The sequence below is a fragment of the Oncorhynchus nerka genome, linkage group LG16 (assembly GCF_034236695.1).
Source record: "Oncorhynchus nerka isolate Pitt River linkage group LG16, Oner_Uvic_2.0, whole genome shotgun sequence".
NCBI classification, from domain to species: domain Eukaryota; kingdom Metazoa; phylum Chordata; class Actinopteri; order Salmoniformes; family Salmonidae; genus Oncorhynchus; species Oncorhynchus nerka.
Genome location: NC_088411.1, coordinates 12,991,377 through 13,010,349, shown reverse-complemented (window position 1 = coordinate 13,010,349; position 18,973 = coordinate 12,991,377). Strand labels below are relative to the sequence as shown.

Here is an 18,973-nt window from a genome sequence, read left to right as displayed (position 1 = left end):
CAAAGGATTACTTTTTCCAAACTGCCTCCTCTAATTCACCTTTTTAATCATAACAGCACAATTAATAGGCCTATGCTACAAATTAAACACATTTTTTTTATACATCTGGTTAGTAGGCTATATAAAATCAGTTCAATGTCAATAACATAGCCTAATATTTTAAATCTGATTACATTGAAAAAATCCCCAATGCCCTGGACGTTCTGCCGCCCTAGGTGAGACAAAAATAATTACATCTTAGACATCCTTATGAATCTAAGCATGGCACTTTCAAAGGTTACCTTTCCACCCAGACAGAGGCTCTACTGACACAGAAAACTGTAAACTTCAACTGCTTACTCCGTTGTATAACCCAACAACAGAAGTGCTTCCCTTTTTTTAATCTCCTCGAATATTATAGGCTGCAGTTTAGCTTCAGTTTGACATAGAGAGGAATCAATATATCCCCATATGCATCGGAGTCACGTCTTTCGCGGGCATTTTAAAGCTTCTACCATAAGGCATCACTGAGTTGAGCATTGTTATAGAACGCTTGATATAATCTGATATAATTTTAAGTATTTGTTTAAAAAAAAAAGAGGCAAACAATAGATTTCCTTTTTGTCCTTTTCTTTAACTTCTACAGGATCGGTGGGTCCCCTGCAGGACGTTGAGCTAACATATGCTAATCACATTGGCCTGAGGTTGTAAGTAACAAGAACATTTCCCAGGACATAGACATATCTGATATTGGCAGAAAGCTTAAATTCTTGTTAATCTAACAGCACTGTCCAATTTACAGTAGCTATTACAGTGAAATAATACCATTTTATTGTTGAGGAGAGTGTACAGTTTTGAACATGAAAAGTTATTAATAAACAAATTAGGCACATTTGGGGAGTCTTGATACAACATTTTGAACAGAAATTCAATGGTTCATTGGATCAGTCTAAAACTTTGCACATAAACTAAATCTAAATGGACCTGGGCTGGAATAATACATTATGGCATTTCTCTTGCATTTCAAAGATGGTAAAAAAAAAAGTTGGTTTGTTCTTTGTACTATCTTTTATCAGATCTAATGTGTTATATGATCCTACATTCCTTTCACATTTCCACAAACGTCAAAGTGTTTCCTTTGATGGTACCAAGAATATGCATATCCTTGCTTCAGGGCCTGAGCTATAGGCAGTTAGATTTGGGTATGTCATTTTAGGTGAAAATTGAAAAAGGGGGAGTATCCATAATTGCTGCACTCTGATACATTTCACCAGTGAATTTCTTTGGTTTAAAGATTGTGCCTCTTTTCTCATTGTTTTAAAAAAAAAATTTGTTACCTGATTGTTTCAAATCTAAGAGACAAAAACGATTTGCTACCATGTCTCTATAGATCACTTTTAGTTTAAATGATATCCACTAGTAGTAGCTGGCTAACTGCCTTAATCACTAATCGTTTTTGTCAAACATTTTTTTTTAAATATAATCATTTAATTGGCAGATTCATTTTTATTAATGTTTCACAATTGGATAATCCCATATAAACACACACATCACCATAGCTACAAATGATAGTGGGAGTGAACTTGGGGAGAAGCGGGAATGGGGTGGGGGCGGGAGCTGTGGCTGGGGTACCGCGGGCGGTATAGTAGCCAATCAGGGGCACCAGCCAATTGTCAAAATGCCGCCCCAAATTCAAGTGCCGCGGCCAAATCTTGCCTAATGGTAGGGCCGACCCTGCTCATGACGGAAGCCTGGAGGTTTTTATTGTAGGCGTGAATATAGTGTATTTCAACGTCATATCTAGACGATAATAGGCTACACTGATAACTCGTGCTTGGCTGCCAAATGTATAGGTCTCCCCATAATATTTAAATTGATGAAGTGTGAACCTAATCATTATTTTAGCGATCCATCCATGATAGACGACCTTCCTAATAACAACGCCCCACATCCTGCTGATTTGAGCTGCTTACCCGTATTTGCACTTGACTGTGTTTATGGATGAGAAAGTGAACTTGCCAATTCCAAAACGTTTAGCGGGGATGGTGCTTTGCAATGTATTGTCTAGGACAGGGCTCTCCCTGATTTAGCGCATCTGATTCCATAATTAGCTGGTTGATAAACTGAAACAGGTTAGTTACAACTGGGGTTGGAGTGAAACCCTACTGGAAGGTAGCTCTCCGGGAACAAGGTTGGAGAGCCCTGACCTAGGACATCAACAGCCAGCCAGGGTTTCATTAAATAAGCTATAGACAATACTTTTTTTATTGCACATTTAGTCCTAATTAATCTGATGCATTTGACAATGTTCAACGTCAATTCACTGGCACTATGAAGAATAGCTTAGCCATACTCATTGATAGCCTAATATATACTGTCACGAGCCTTTTTATGTCTCTATTTTGGTTTGGTCAGGGTGTGATTTGGGTGGGCATTCTATGTTTCTTTATTTCTATGTTTTGGCCGGGTATGGTTCTCAATCAGGGACAGCTGTCTATCGTTGTCTCTGATTGGGAATCATACTTAGGTAGCCCTTTTCCCTCCTTCAGGGTGAGTAGTTAACTTTGTTAGAGGCATTCATAGCCCTGTTAAGAGTCACGGTCGTTTTGTATTGTTTATTGGTTTTGTTGGCGACATTTCTAATAAAGAGGAATATGTACGCTCACCACGCTGCACCATGGTCCGTTTCTTACGACGCCCGTGACATATACTTTATTATAAACTGGGTGGTTCGAGCCCTAAATGCTGATTGGCTGACAGCTGTGGTATATCAGACTGTATGACAAAACATTTCTTGCATGTAGGACCTGCCTTGTTGATAGTGTTGTTAAGAAGGCAGAGCAGAGCTTTATTATGGACATACTTCTCCCCATCTTAGCTACTGTTGTTTCAATATGTTTTGCCATGACAGTTTACAATCCAGGGCTACTCCAAGCAGTTTAATCATTTCAACTTGCTCAATTTCCACATTATTTATTAGATTATTTGGTTGAGGTTTAGGGTTTAGTGAATGATTTGTCCCAAATACAATGCTTATAGTTTTAGAAATATTTAGGGCTAACTTATTCCTTGCCACCCAATTTGAACCTATCTGCAACTCTTTGTTAAGTGTTGCAGTCATTGCAGTCACTGTACATCATGTATAGTGTCGAGTCATCCGCATACATAGACACTCTGGCTTTACTCAAAGCCAGTGGCATGTCGTTAGTAAAGATTGAAAAAAGCAAGTGGCCTAAACAGCTACCCTGGGGAATTCCTGATTCTACCTGGATTATGTTTGAGAGGCTTCCATTAAAGAACACCCTCTGTGTTCTGTTACACAAGTAACTCTTTATCCACATTATAGCAGGGGGTGTAAAGCCATAACACATACGTTTTTCCAGCAGCAGACTATGATCAATAATGTCAAAAGCTGCACTGAAGTCTAACAAGATAGCCCCCACAATCATTTTATCTTCAATTTCTCTCAGCCAATCATTTGTGTAAGGGCTGTCCTTGTTGAGTGTCCTTCCCTATAAGTGTGCTGAAAGTCTGTTTGAAAGTCAATTTGTTTACTGTGAAATAGCATTGTATCTGGTCAGACACAATTTATTCAAGAAGTTTACTAAGGGTTGGTACAGGCTGATTGGTCGGCTATTTGAGCCAGTAAAGGGGACATTACTATGGTTAGGTAGCGGAATTACTTTTGCTTCCCTCCAGGCCTAAGGGCACACACTTTCTAGTAGGCTTATATTAAAGATGTGGCAAATAGGAGTAGCAATATCATCTGCTATTATCCTCAGTAATTTTCCATCCAGATTGTCATTGTTGATAGACAACACAATTATTTTGATCTCTTTCACACTGACTTTTTGGAATTCCAAATTCCAATACTTGTCTTTCATAATTTGGTCTGATATACTTGGATGTGTAGTGTCAGCGTTTGTTGCTTGAATGTCATCCCTAAGTTTGCTCATCTTGCCAATGAAAAAGCAATTGAACTAATTGGCAATATCAGTGGGCTTTGTGATGAATGAGCCATCTGATTCAATGATTGATGGAGCAGAGTTGGATTTTTCCCCCAAAATGTAATTTCAGGTGTCCTAAAGCTTTTTACTATCATTCATCTTTGTTTCACAGTATAGCTGCTTTTTATTTTTATCTAGTTTAGTTACATGATTTCTTAATTTGCAGTATGTTTGCCAATCAGTTGGGCTGCCAGACTTACTTGCCATACCTTTTGTCTCATTCCTCTCAACCATACCGTTTTTCAATTCCTCATCAATCCACAGGGATTTTACAGTAATTTAATTAATGGGTGCATGCATATTAATAACTGGAATAAGCAATTTCATAAATGTGCCAAGTGCAGCGTATGGTTGCTCCTCATTACACACCAGCAAATATTCTTTACATCAACATATGAATCACTACAAAAAGTATTGTATGACCTCTTATATACTATATTAGGTCAAGTCTTTGGAACTTTGGTTTTCCTAGATATGGCTATTATATTGTGATCACTACATCCTATAGATTTGGATACTGCTTTAAAGCAAATTTCTGCAGCATTGGTAAAGATGTAATCAATACATGTTGATTATTTAATTCCTGTGCTGTTTGTTGCAGGCATTGGTTACAGTTTGAAGTTTTTTATTGAGTGGGCAGCTTGATGAGGGCCAGTTAATATTTAAATCGCCCAGAAAAGATACCTCTATTGATATCACATACATTATCAAGCATTTCACACATATTATCCAGATACTGACACATGGTGGTCTATAGCAGTTTCCCAGAAGAATGGGCTTTAGGTGAGGCAGATAAACCTGGAGTCATATTACCTCAACAGTATTTAACATTAGATCGTCTCTAAGCTTACAGGAATATGGTTCTGAATATAGACCGCAATACCGCCCCCTTCGGAATTTCTGTATTTTCGGAAGATGTTATAACCATCTATTGCTACCACTGTATCATCAAAGGTATTATCTAAGTGAGTTTCAGAGATAGTCAGAATATGAATGTCATCTGTTACAAGCAAGTTATTGACTTCATGGACCTTGTTTCTCAGGCTGCATATGTTAATATGAGCTATTTTTTAGCACTTTTCTGGGTTGCTTGATTGTTTTTAATGCTTTACTGGGAGGCTTATCAGAAGTAGACTTGCTCATGTGAGTGAGCTGCACAAAGTGGTCTTCCTACTAGGTCACACCGCCTCAGTGCTAACAGTGTAACTCTGGTTCATAGGCTCATGATTACTGCATACAATAGCTGTAGGATAAACAGATCTATTCGGTGCAATTAGGGGTACATAAATTAAGTTACATACATTGTGTTTGCCAATGCCCCTAGGATCATGTACATTTGATGCAGTATTATGACGACTCATTGTCACAATGGTAGGGATTAACTGAGCTGTTCTTGAATCATTGAAAAGTAATTGTTTCAACGTAGCCTTGAAATGTGTGGACAGAGTCCAGCAGAGCTAAAGTAATCTTTTAGCCAGATGTGTAATTTCAGCAGTCTTCTGAATCTTTCACACCCACGGCCCAACGATGGTACTGAACCTGAAACGATTGGCTGTTTTTTTTGCTAAAATCAGTTCTTTAAAATCCATATCCAAATGTTCTGAGCTATCCGTCGTGATGTCATTTGACCCAACATGGACTACAACAGAGTCAGCTCCCGGCATCTGTCGTAGAACAGTCAGAAGCAGCCTTGTGATGTCATGTACTCGTGCTCCTGGGTAGCACAGGGTTTTTGCCTTGAGAATCAAGGTTTTTGCCTTGATGACAGCTGGTGATGTTGAATGGGCCGGTCTCTCAGGCAGCCTTCCGGTCTGATGAGGGTGGGAGCTCCAAGAATTTGAACCCGAGGTAGAATCCACCAGAGAGGACGAAGACGCAGGTACCTCAGGATCCGGATCCGATCTTGAATGGGAAGCCCTCAAGGAAGAATGCGGCAGAACCTCTGGATCTAGGACGGCAAAGCTGTTTCTGGTCTGTGTCAAATCCGGGCTCAACATCTCCATGGAGACCCCCGTTGCCAGAGGACGCTTTCTTCGACTTAATTCGGCGAGTGACGTGGCTGGTTAGTTAGGTCGAGAACAGCTCTGTTCTCCAGGGAAGGGGAGACCCCTTCAGGGATGGAACCCTGCTGAGCACCGGCCAGTCGGCTGTGGAGAGCTGGCATGCCAGAAAAACTTCCACCAGACCAGAGAGGCGTCCGGCTACTGGGGTGGAAGAAAAAGAAAAAGTAGGCTGGCGTGGATTCCCCAATAGCTTGTGTAGGTTTGCTACTTGCTTGCTAAGAGTAGCCACTTCGCTCCTGTAGCAAGCCATTACTACATTGAAAGTCAGCGCGGTCCACATTGTCCTGGAACAAAGCAAAGTCAACACAGCTCCTGCAACACTGGAAACGTTCAAAAGCGATCTCCATTTGAGACCGCCGAGCCAGCTAGGCTAGCTGGGCTTTAGTGTCTCTCGACCCTATGCGGAATCTGGCAGGATCCCAGGACAGACAGCAGTGCTCACAGCAACTAAGCCAAACAGAGCCGCCGGATCTGTTATAAGTATATAAAAACACTGTCAAATTTTAAACAGAGGTCTCTAGTTCAGGTTTCAGTGCTCAACAGCATTCAACAACAAACATATGTCAAACATTGATTCTCAATTGCGATCCAGTTCTAGAAAGAAAGCCATTTACTTTCATTTCAGATCAAAATAATTTCACAAATGAAAAATGTACATTTACTGTATACACTGTGATAACTGGCTTTATCACAGTTGCAGCCAAAAGCATTTGACAGTTACGACGTGTTTCTGGCGGCCTTCTTCCATTACATATTGGTGTTTGGAGCATGCTAGATAGCTAATTAGCACAGGTGGTTGCCTCGGTTTTCCATCTAACTTTCGTAAACACGCGCTGTAATGAAAGATACCTTACTTATGTTTCCAAAGCCGTACCACAAGCAATGAGTGTTCACGTTCAGACCGACCATCGGAGCTCTTAAAGTTCCCCGGGAAGAAGAGTAGCCAAGAGCATGAATCAACAAAGTGAGTCTAATTTAGAACGTCATTATAAAGCAGAATATAAATTGTGGGCCTATTGTGACCATGACGTGGCCTATTCAAAATTGTACGTGCCACAACGTAGAAGTGCTCTCAAATCAGTGTGAATGACAGAGCCACAGAGAGGAACCGTGGGAAAGAAACCTGAATTCCAAGAGTCCGACTTAGCGATCATTGATATTAGTAATAACATATAGGCCTACAACAGGGAAAGTAGTTATCTTTCTAAACATTAGGGGTGTCCCAAGTGTCCTGTCATCCATTGACAGATTTGAAGTCTTCAACCCTGTAGGTCTCATAGGCCAGTGCATTGGACCGTACAACAAATGAGGATATCAAAGAACGAAGTCACACCCCTTGTTGAATAGTTATGTGAGGCAAGAGTGATTGATTTGGGATATCTAGGAGGCTAATTCTTGCAATTTAGTGATTACAGTATCAGTCTGAGCCACAGTCTATATTGAACATCTAAAAGATTTAACACGGTCAAGCAGTTTCACAACATCATTCAAGATAACAGTCAAAAATCACATGATGAGCACTTATTGTGTGATATGATGAATCAGTCGTTACAGGAAGCCTAATGGTACAGACACACTGAGGAATTTGACTGCCGATAGGTACTTAGCACAGTAAGAGGCCGTTCCTTCTCTTGCTAGAACAAAATACGTCCCTGCTGTGAACCGACCTGGCACCGACAAACCTGCAGTGTCTATTGTAGAATCGCAATGCTCATCAGTGGCCGAGAACTTGACTTTGAGACAATCAGAGTTAGGTTCAGTTTGCTTGCTAGCTATCGTTAGCAAAACGGTTAGCGTCGCCATTTAGGACAACATAGCTACCCACTGGGCACAGATGTCAAGTCAACATCAATTGCACGTTGGTTCAACGTCATTTCATTAAAAACAACATTGATTCAACCAGTGTGTGCCCAGTGGGTAGCTAGCTAATCCACGACTCTTGATAGGTAACATGCAGCTGCTTCATTCAACAACAAATCCATTGTGATGTAATTATGTTGCTAGTTATCTAGTTGTGGCCATCTGGTTATTATCTAGCTAGCTAGCAACAACATTAGCACAGCTTCCTAGTTAGCTTACATTAGCTACAGTAGGCACAAGCCCAAAAAAAATCTACTGCCACCTTGTGGCCTGGAGTATTTAAATTAATCAGATGCTTTGTGAACAACAAAACGTTAACTGCCGACACTGTGCAGAGGTGCAAAGTAGTCTACCTATCGGCAGTCAGATTTCTCAGTGCGTCTGACCCATAAAACCCCCTACAAACGTCAGTTTATTTCCTACTCAGGTCTCTTCAAACCAAACACTGAACGTGTATTGCATACAGAGTATTCTCAGTAACCTCACATGGCCAGACAACTATTGATGAGAGAGTGGAAAATCAGTGAGGAATCCATCCTTCGTACTAAAACAGGTGTGTGTGTGTGTAATAAAAACACTACTTGTGATATCCAGGGTTTGCTCTGCCTGCCATGGTCTTTGATACCCGTGTAAATCTCACTAGGTTAAGGTAACGTTTGTCAAAATATTTTCAGAAATCCACTCTACAAAAAAATGCCTTTCACTTATATTTAGCCAATATTGATCAGAGTTACCTTGTCCTATGGATATCTACACAGTTATACAATTGGCAAGGTGGTGTAAGCCTACACGAAACACAGACCTTATTTTAAGTGAATCTAAAAATATCCTATGGAATAAATTAATGAAGGAACCGCTTTACAGATTTTGCTAGAAGGTGTCATGGGAATTATGACTCACACTTTGGTAGTCAATTCTTACCATGTCCATTATTAAAATAGGATTTCCTGCATATAGAAATTACAGTTTTTGTTTTCAACATTCATCACAGGTAACTTAAACTCTATTTTTATTCAAACAGTTGAGAGTATTTGTCTCCTAAGCAGACTCTTCAGTATCATTGTCACTTCAGAGCTGTGTGTGTTTTTTACAGATGGCAGAGAAAAGCAGAGCACCAGTGTGGGACTATTACATGGAATTGGCACCAGGGATAGCAAGGTGTCTTATTTGTGATAAAGATGTAAGCATGGGGTCAGCAACAGCTAAATCACAAAATACCACCAACCTGTGGAATCACCTTAAGAACACCCATCCAAAAGCCCATATGTATTATATTAAGTTAAAATAAGTGTTCATTCAGTATTGTTGCAATTGTCATTATTACAAAAAATGTGTGTACACACACATATATTTTACAAATCGGCCGATCGGCGTTGAAAAATCATAATGGTTGACCTCTAATTTCAACCCTCCTCTCTATTCATATTCAATGGAAATAGGCCTATGTGCATTCAAAGCATTTACCTCCAGCTACCTAACAGGTGACATTTACTCACTTGGACCAAATCATTTTTGGAGGAAAAAGTCAGACTACAGAGTCCACAGAGAGACAGCACGTTACTTTAGAGAATGAGTAATTTTCTCCTCGAAATGTGATGCGAAGTTTCCACTGTGGTGTCTATTGGAGCAGCACATTCTATTTCACGGCAGCTTCTGGTGACTCAACTCAATCTAGATATACTAAAATCATTGAGGCAGGAGCGTTAGACCATTTTGCGCCAATTAAAAAACTCAGCTTTTCATCAAGAAACTGCCCTCTTCAACTACCCTCATACCCGACTGGTGACCTCTTTTACTCACGAAAGACAACGTGGGCCAATCCTCTAAATTTGGCCACGGCATCACCTCATTGCTGTCAGACAGCCAGACGATTCGGCTTTAGTAAAGCCACGTCAAAGGAGAAGCGGCGGGAGAGGATTAGAACAGGGGGTTGTACGGTCTAGGTCTGGTGACCAGCTGGCATCATTTATCGCTTGATGATAACTTCCTTCCCCACTGATCTGATAACACCACCGCAACCAAGCTGGAGCGAGAAAAACCGTAGCTCAGGCCAAAAGGTTGTTGACTGGTTTGGACCATTCAGCAGTGGCGCTGGTGCACAAAAACACGGGCTTTAAAAAACTTGAATATGAGACATCCCCTTAAAAGTATGAGACAGATGTAGAGGATCTACACCTCTACATACTTCGGAACAGATCGGCTAATACCTAGAAATAATTATTGACAACGTTCTTCGCAGAGAAGACATTAAAGAGAAATGGAGCAGCCGTAAAAATCATTATGCAACTTATCAAGGTCTACAAATGATCTGCTCTCTCTGATACAGTACATTACTAACGTTGGGATTGGGAATTAAGTATGCTGTGAGATAAAAAGTTGCCCATCTCTGCAGTGGCCTTGCCAGTTGAACGGTGGAGGACCATTGCACACTTTTCAGACAGTATGGAAAGCTGCCCGTGCACTTCACACGGGTATTTATTTGTAAGCGAACAACTGAACGTTTGACTTCGGGACACATTTTTTTTTTTTTACCACATTTTTGTTTGTTTGGTTATTTTTTTGTTGGGAGGGGGGTTATCCATTTCAAATGATACGTTTATAAAACATGTACCAGTAGGCTGCCACTCAAAATAAATTAAAAAGAGTTAGAAACAGTTTAATTGGTAGTAAATTCAATATATAAAAAAAAGAAATGGGCCTCAACCTCCCATCCTATTCCCCCAACCCCACCCAGCCAAAATGTATTTTCTCCAGAAAACCTCCCTGGTCTTTGTGGTTGAATCTATGTTTGAATTTCACTGCTCGACTGAGGGACCTTAGAGATAATTGTATGCGTGGGGTACAGAGATGAGATAGTAATTCAAATATCATGTTAAACACTATTATTGCACACAAGAGTGAGTCCATACAACTTATTATATGACTTGTTAAGCACATTTTTACTCCTGAAGTTATTTTGCCTTGCCATAAGAAAGGGGTCGAATACTTATTGACTCAAGACACTTCAGCTTTTAATTTTTTTATTAATGTCAAAAAACATAATTCCACTGACATTATTGGGTATTGTGTGTAGGCCAGTGACACAAATCTAAACTTCATCCATTTTAAATTCAGTCGGTAACACAATAAAAAGTGGGAAAAGGGGTGTGAATACTTTCTGAAGGCACTGTGAAGTACATATACTGTATATTGTTTATTTGTATGTGTTGGGCTTAACTGATATGCTTTACAGAGTTAAGTATATTTGTCAAATTGTTGGAAAACTCTAATGTTAAAACATTTAATAGTAACTGTATCCACTGGCGAATTGGGAGAGTGAGATGATTGCTATCTAAGAGACATCGCTTCTTTTGCAGCAGTGCTGCCTGCCAGTAATAGTCTGATTCAGAGAGTCAAGGATTCTAGAGCTACAGTGGGGCAAAAAAGTATTTAGTCAGCCACCAATTGTGCAAGTTCTCCCACTTATAAAGATGAGAGAGGCCTGTAATTTTCATCATAGGTACACTTCAACTATGACAGACAAAATGAGGGGAAAAAATCCAGAAAATCACATTGTAGGATTTGTAATGAATTTATTTGGTTTCAGGCCACAAATAAGTCATGACATTATTGCAATACAAATTGGTGAATTAAAACTTTCCTTACATTTCTTCAACAAACCGTGGTGGTTTAGGCACTACTGTTGCACAGATGGAAATGAAAACAATGACTCAACTGGACCAAGATCAACTTATTTCCATCCACTTTACAAATATATTTGTTTCGTGTGTCAAACAGGACAGATCCTGCTAGTGTGATTCATAGGGATAACTACCAACAGACACGAACTGTGTGTTTCAGGAATTATCTCAGTCCATTCCCCCTATTTACACTAACCAGTGCTTCATCAGCAACAAAAGCAGTTAAATATCAGCTAGATGAGCCAGGACAAAACTTAACGAGACATTGTAAGAGCCTGAAAAGTGCAAAATCTAAAGCCCAAAAGTGTGAGCACTATTTTAAAACAGCCAAGCTAATTTATCAGTGCTCATTTGGTCCTGAAAAAAAAACATCTTGATGCCTACAACACAGCAGTGTGTGCTTTGGCCTTTGACTGACTGTGAAAAACCACATCCAAACAACATCCATCTGAAAGGCAAACCAGCCTGTGGTGGATGAGAACGTTGAGGAAATTAAACATTATATCAAGCTTGTTTGGTTAAATTTACCGTAGGCCAAATTGTGAAAAAGATTGGGCCATTTTCAGCCAATGGAAGGAATGAAGACCATATTACTGATGCCAGGGAAAGCCACGCACAGCTACAATCAAATCCAACCCTCATCACTGTGTATACATTTCAAAGCATATTAGCCTACCTACCAAACAAAGACATTGCCTTTCAGCCAGTCTCTGTCATTGTTGACAGACAACAAAAAATGTTTCACCTCTTCCACACTAACTTTAAGATGTAAAATTACATAAAAAGGACTTAAATCATGGACATTAATTGTTCACCAATTCCCATACGCCATAGATTAGGCCATAAATACCCCCCCCCCCTAGGCAGTTAAAAGCTTTTTCTTAAAAACAAGTTTTGAATTGTAAAGAATTTGAAAGGCAATGCAAGTAATGTATATCTAGGGTTACACTTTACACCTTTACTATTAAATCATATATATATCACGTGATATGCATATCATTGCATGATTCATTCTTTATAAAACAAGAACAATATAGAAGTGCAAGCTTCCATTAGAATTTTCACTGCACCTGTGCCATTTATCTCTGGAGATGGACACAGCTGCACCGGGGATTTTTTTTCCCTAAAAAATGAAAGTAAGGAGTGGTTGATGAAAGGTGTCCTCTCTATTAAGTACACCTGGGAGATTTCTAATGAGCTATGGATAGCCACAGGCTCCTGCATAATGATAGCGTATTCAAATAGACAGTAAATGTACTTAAACATTACACCATCTATTAACGAAGCCGTCTGCGCGCAACACAGATTTGGAATTTAGCTTGCAACTGAGTAGTCAAACAGACCAAGAAATTGCGTGTGTGGCGTCCGATAGGGAAGTCTTTGCCTCCGAAAGATGGAATGTGCACGGCACCTGAAATTCTTTCAGCAATTTCACTAATGCAAAGCCCATTTCTCATTTTCTTACTGCTCTGCTGATGAATAGCTACGGAACTATTACAATCCTGGAATTTCGCAAATCTCGGGAAATAAGAGAAAATGTGTCTCGTGCTCAGGCACATAAAAAGCACTGTGATAAACCTTTTATTGTATAGCAGTCGCCCTCTGGTGGGAAGAAGTGGTATTTTTCTGATAGAAACCAAATGATGTTGAATCCACTGGGTCTAGCTGCGTTTGGGATATTTGATTGATTTTGATATCCCACAGCTCTGAACACTGTTTGTTTTATTATCTTGATTTATGTCCAATTTCTACACCGATTATAACTAAGTCATGCAGTTTAGTGTGGGTCCCTTGCCACACGAAAACGCAGGGATTTAATACGGTTGGCCAGCTTGTGGAGCTCCATTTTTTTTTTGTTGCCAAGTTCAAAGTTCGCAGCGAAACAACAAACAAAGCAGAGAGCGATGTACTAGCTAACTTAGTTTAGTAGTTTGTAAGTATCAGTTGCTTCTACCTCAACTAATTTGACGAAATGACATCAGCGTTATCTAAACACACGTTGTTGTTCACGACATTTAGTCTAGCTTTGACCCGGGTTTCATACTGCTCAGTTGCAAATGCTAACGTTAATTCAAGCATACCTGCGATTGCAAATTATTTCGGAACGAAAGGCAGATATGAGGAAGTAAACCCCTATCTCATTAATGACATCCTCTCGGTAAACAAATCCCTTTTAAAACCGGGATGTACCGATTGCACTGCTGTTCATGTGACCGCCATAATTCGGCACGGAACACGATATCCAACGATCAAAAATATCAAAAGGATGCAACGGCTTTACGACCTTGTTCTAAACGACGCAATGAACACCGATAAATGGCTGACTGACATAAAAACCAAGTGGGAAATGTGGTACACTGAAGACATGGATGGCAAGCTTGTGGAAAAGGGGCGAGATGACCATAGGCATCTGGCTGTCAGGTTGGCAACATTCTTTCCATCTTTGATGTCAGAGGAAAACCTCAGGCGCCATCGTATCCGTTTCATCACTAGCTCCAAACACAGATGCGTGGACAGCATTGTCGCTTTCCAAGAAGGCCTACTCAACCTTTGGAACGTAACAGGTGAGTTTGTAGAGTAAACCTAGTTTAGTATTTTTCCTATTATCTGGATTATAAATAGGCCTGGGGGTATCACACTCAGTCACAAACACGGATCACCAGTGCTTTTTTTTTCTCCCGCTCCCAGAAAGACGTTAATGTAAAAGCGCGGTGATCCTTCAGCATATTCATCCTATCCTGCCACACTGATTCTAAATCTAATTTTATTGGTCACGTACACATATTTAGCAGACGTAATTTCGCATGCTTGTGATAAATAATCCACACAAAAAAACATACTTAAAAGGTTGCTTATGAGCTAGAAGCAGGGCTGCCATGTCTGTCGGCGCCATAAACCTGAGCTGTGTTCGAAAACTACCATTTGTGATGTACATTTAGTATGTAGTATGCTTATTGGTCATTTAAGTAATAATACCCGAGAAGCTGGTGTTTGGTGGATATATTGGCAAAGGTGTTGTTAGGCCCCTGTAAATGTTAGTCTAAAATAAATGTGAGAATGTCTAGATGTTTTTTATAGTTACGTTTATAAATTGCCTGGCTGGGCAGATGGAACAGAGTAAATAGGCATTTTTGTCATAGCAGGTGGTAACTTGTGGAATAGACACTGTCTGGAATGCAGTTTTAACCAATCAGTATTCGGAATTATACCCAGCCATTGTATAAAGTTAGTATGCCAAAAGCTCCTGGATGTGTTACTACAGTCGCCAAAATTCAAAGTATACAACAGTGGACACTTTCTGTGCTTTTAGGGCCCATAATGCAATTCTTCAGAAATTAGCGTGGCTTCACAACATTTTCAGATTTTAAGAAAATGGTGGAAAATATGCAGCCGAAGTCTGACGAGAGCAGATACAAATGTAAGTACGAAAAGTTCATAAGTTAAATTAGTTAACTATAATTATGATAAATGTTGAGCAATGTAATACATTTTTAAAATTACTTTTAAAATAAGTTACGTTACAATTGTTGGCTGACAATTTGTTTTGCTACGCTAGCCTTACGAACCGCATAGCATATCATTACAGCAGTTGCTTGTATGTACCGGTATGTTAGCTAGCTACCTAATGTTACTTGGCTACTAATAAATCAACAGTTTATTGACGGTTTATTAATTATATGCTATCTAACTAACGACCCAACGTTTATTGAATTGATTATTCACGTCATGCTTAGCTAAGTGGTATCGTCGATGTTCGTTCTCAATGGACATTGTTAATGAAGTCGTAAGATGTCTAGCTAGTAATTTGTTATGCTAACATGGTGGCAAGAAGTTGCATAGCAACAGCATCAACTTCCGGTAGACAGGCGGAGCATAAGTACACTTAACTGAAAGGATGCTGTTAGTTTACAGTATACTAAAATTAACTTATACTACATACTTAATGAGTATATACTACAAACAATGTTTAGTATGGGTATTCAAACACAGCTCTGCTCTCTTATTTGTACATAGGTTATGGGGAGGGCCGGTAGGTTAAGTAACTGATCTTGACACAGATCTTGGTAGTGGTGGTCAGCTAGTGAAGAGTTCCCTACGTAATTACATCACATAGCCAAGGCTAGTCATCTCCCTACTGAATTTGAAACGTGGGAAAGGCAAAACATTTTTTTTAAATGGATAAGTAAAGTCAAATTGAGTTTGAGGACATTTTTCAAGTCCAGAAATCTAGAGAAAGATGGTGAATGGAACCCAGAACCAGCCAGAGGACTATCAGTGTCGGATGAGAGGAGTGAGGGGCAAACTGTTCCCGATGGCGATGCCTTAGCTAGCAGCACTGCTAATCCTGCAGTGCATCCACTGACAAAGTGCTCGGAGCAGGTGCAATTTGAGTTCAAGAACACGCAAACGTATAACCTGCTGTAGCCTACATTGATTTATTTTATTTTAAGTTATATTCCGATATTTGATCTACTGCTACATTGATGTCTTGAAAATTGTATGAAATTGGGGTCTTGCAAGCCCCACAGCTGAGTATGTGTGCTCATGCATATGGCGGGTGTTCTACAGTGACGTCAAAAATGTTGCTGTACATTGTCTACAAAATTAGGCTATAAGAAATTCGGACTTGTAGAAGCCCCGCAGCTTTACTCAAGTATGTGGCCATAAAATGCGTTGAATTAATCAGCACCTTGGAGAGTGCTGTCCATTTCACCACCATGTAACAGTAGCCTGCTATATGTTTGATCTGTCTGCTGCGCTGCTACATTGTGTTTGAAACTTTTTCTCTCAATGTAATCCGGTACCTCAGAACCCCCCACATAACTTCCCCTCTCTCACACTGTGTTCCGGGACCTATCGATTTACAAATGAAGCACTGCTGATCACCATTAGTACAGTCTGGTGGGGCCGAGATCAGCAACAATAATACACAATGTTTGGACTTATTGTATTCTCTTTTTGTCTTGTTACAGAAGTTGGACCCAGCCACGAAATCAATGATGAGTTGATGAGATTCTTTGACCAGTGCAAAAAATTTGTTGACGATGTGGAGAACAACAAAACTGCCCTCGAAGAGGTCCACCTCTTCAAGGCCTCAGCAGAGATGAAAATAGTGCAGATGAAGATGGCTGCCCAACTGCAAGTTCCATACAATCACATCACACCAGGTTTTTATTTTTTATTTCACCTTTATTTCACCAGGTAGTCCAGTTGAGAACAAGTTCTCATTTACAACTGGGAACTGGCCAAGATAAAGCAAAGCAGTGCGACACAAACAACAACAGAGTTACATAAGGAATAAACAAACGTACAGTCAATAACACAATAGAAAAAGTCTATACAGTATGTGCAAATGGCATAAGGAGGTAAGGCAGTAAATAGGCCAATAGTAGTGAAGTAATTATAATTGAGCAAATTAACACTGGAGTGATAGATGTGCAACTGGACTTGTTGCTTGGTTCCAAATCGTAGCCACTTTGTGTAGTTTAGGGAGTTCATAATGTTACAGTTGAAACATGCAATCCTCTTATGCCAGTTGAATTCATTCAATAATTCTCCCCTCTTTCTCACCAGATCTGGTGGAGGCTGCATTCTTCCTGTGCTCATACGAGTTTGCCATCAAATCTTTGAACTCCTCCTGGTGCAACCTGTTTGATGAGACTGACGCCCAAGTATGTACACAGCGGGAGTGCTATTGCCTCTGCCTCATAAACAAGGAAGAACCCAGTTCAGTCATACAGTTCAAACCGGTCTTTCACATTTTCATTAACACAATCACCTGGGCCTTTTCAGGTGCTGGAGTACAAAAATGACCTGAAACAGTACTGGAAGAGGGGCTATGGTCATGACATCAACCGCAAGTCCAGTTGCGCTCTTTTTCATGACCTGTTCAATCGCCTTGATAAGGTTGCTCATGAGATCAGGTGAGTTGGTTGTAAAGTTAGTCCACAGTCATTTTGACTACCATGATCGTATAATTTAAACACAAGTGCTTAAATAGGCCAATCATTGTTATCAAGCCACTCTCCTTGCTTGTTATTGAACAACTATTGGGTCCCTGAGGGTATATCCATCACTTCCTCTCCCATTTAATTGTTACACCTGTTTTAAAAATGGGCTCTCTACAATGGGGAAAGTCATTGATCAATTGCCATGTAGCAGTTTACGTCATTTCTCCTTTGTTTTGCCCTCTGATGCATTTCACCTCACTTCCCTTAGTAGTTATAACATTGTAATAACATAGTAAGTGTGGCTGGTTATCATCATGATTTTTGAATTGTGGATTACGTCCCCTTTTTTTTCTGTTCAGGTTTGGGCATGTATCTGAGGCTGTGACCATTCAGGTGGGCCATGCCGAGACCCTCCTGCCCCTGTTGGCCCTCATGGGCTTTTTCAGAGACGAGACGCCCCTGACCGCCGACAACTTTGACCTGCAACATGGCCGCACCTTCCGCACCAGCCGCATCGTGCCTTACGCAGCCAACTTGGTCTTTGTGCTGTATGACTGCAGTGAAGGCCTCCGGCTGCAGTTCCTACTCAACGAGACACCTCTGAAATTCCCTGATATAAACCACCAGGCTCCTCTGTACAATACGGTCAGAGAGACCTACAGAGAGTTGCTGCACGGCTGCAATTTCGAGAAGGAGTGCGAGCCGTCCAGACCCAACAGAAACTGTGAGCTGTGAGCTTGGGGCATGTGAATGTCTGTGTCATGCAAGAGAGGGTGTTTTAAAGGTTTTGTCTGAACCAGTTCCTTTTTTTCTGGTGTCTTTTTTTTTTAGAAGTAACAGGTTTCACAGAAAGCTTTTACTGGGCCCCCTTTTTCCCCAGGTGTCACTTTAGCACAAGTTATCATGATGCTTGCTTTCTTTTCTAGGGTCATCCAGGGTCTTAATTGAATTCACTCTTTTTAGAGGAGGGAGAGCTTTATATTTATGCTATTTCACGGTTTCATATTGATTTATATTATATTGCAGATTTCAGGTGCCTTTTTGTGTTTTCATACAGTATGCTTTTTCCAAACGCAGAAAGAAACAATGAGTAGAATATAACGTCTGCCACTGGATAGATGCAGTGGGTTGGGTTTACTTGCTGAGAAACTCTTTGAAATTGTTTGTTTGTAAAAAAAAAATGCTCTGTAATGAGTCATTTTGTTTGGGCTGATTTTTATATTTGCACTCATTTTCAGAAACATTTACTCCAAATTTAGCCTTTTTTAAATATGGACTCAACCATCTTTGGACTGCATTGTGAACAAAATATACATTTTGAACAATAAGCTTTTAATTTGGGGTTACCTTAGCTTTATTTAATTATTTTCTACATTGTCATTTGATTTGTTTGTGAAATATTTCAGATTAAAGTAAATGCCTTGAGATTTTGA

The 18,973-nt window shown here is 40.0% G+C and overlaps 1 protein-coding gene across 1 annotated transcript; it reads left to right on the top strand.

Moving 5' to 3' along the window:
* The first annotated feature begins 13,435 nt into the window (after positions 1-13,435).
* Positions 13,436-18,965, top strand: LOC115144055 (multiple inositol polyphosphate phosphatase 1-like). The gene is made up of 5 exons (XM_029684694.2): positions 13,436-14,153; positions 16,563-16,757; positions 17,164-17,261; positions 17,383-17,513; positions 17,900-18,965. The coding sequence occupies exons 1-5, from the start codon at positions 13,562-13,564 to the stop codon at positions 18,273-18,275; spliced, it is 1,392 nt and encodes a 463-aa protein (XP_029540554.2). The 5' UTR covers positions 13,436-13,561; the 3' UTR covers positions 18,276-18,965.
* Positions 18,966-18,973: the final 8 nt, after the last annotated feature.

Excerpts from the sequence above, each read along its gene's own strand:
- LOC115144055 (XM_029684694.2), top strand. The coding sequence starts at position 13,562 with ATGACATCAGCGTTATCTAAACACACGTTGTTGTTCACGACATTTAGT. Across the intron at positions 16,758-17,163 it reads ATACAATCACATCACACCAG|ATCTGGTGGAGGCTGCATTC; the intron begins GTTTTTATTTTT and ends CTTTCTCACCAG. Across the intron at positions 17,262-17,382 it reads TTGATGAGACTGACGCCCAA|GTGCTGGAGTACAAAAATGA; the intron begins GTATGTACACAG and ends GGGCCTTTTCAG.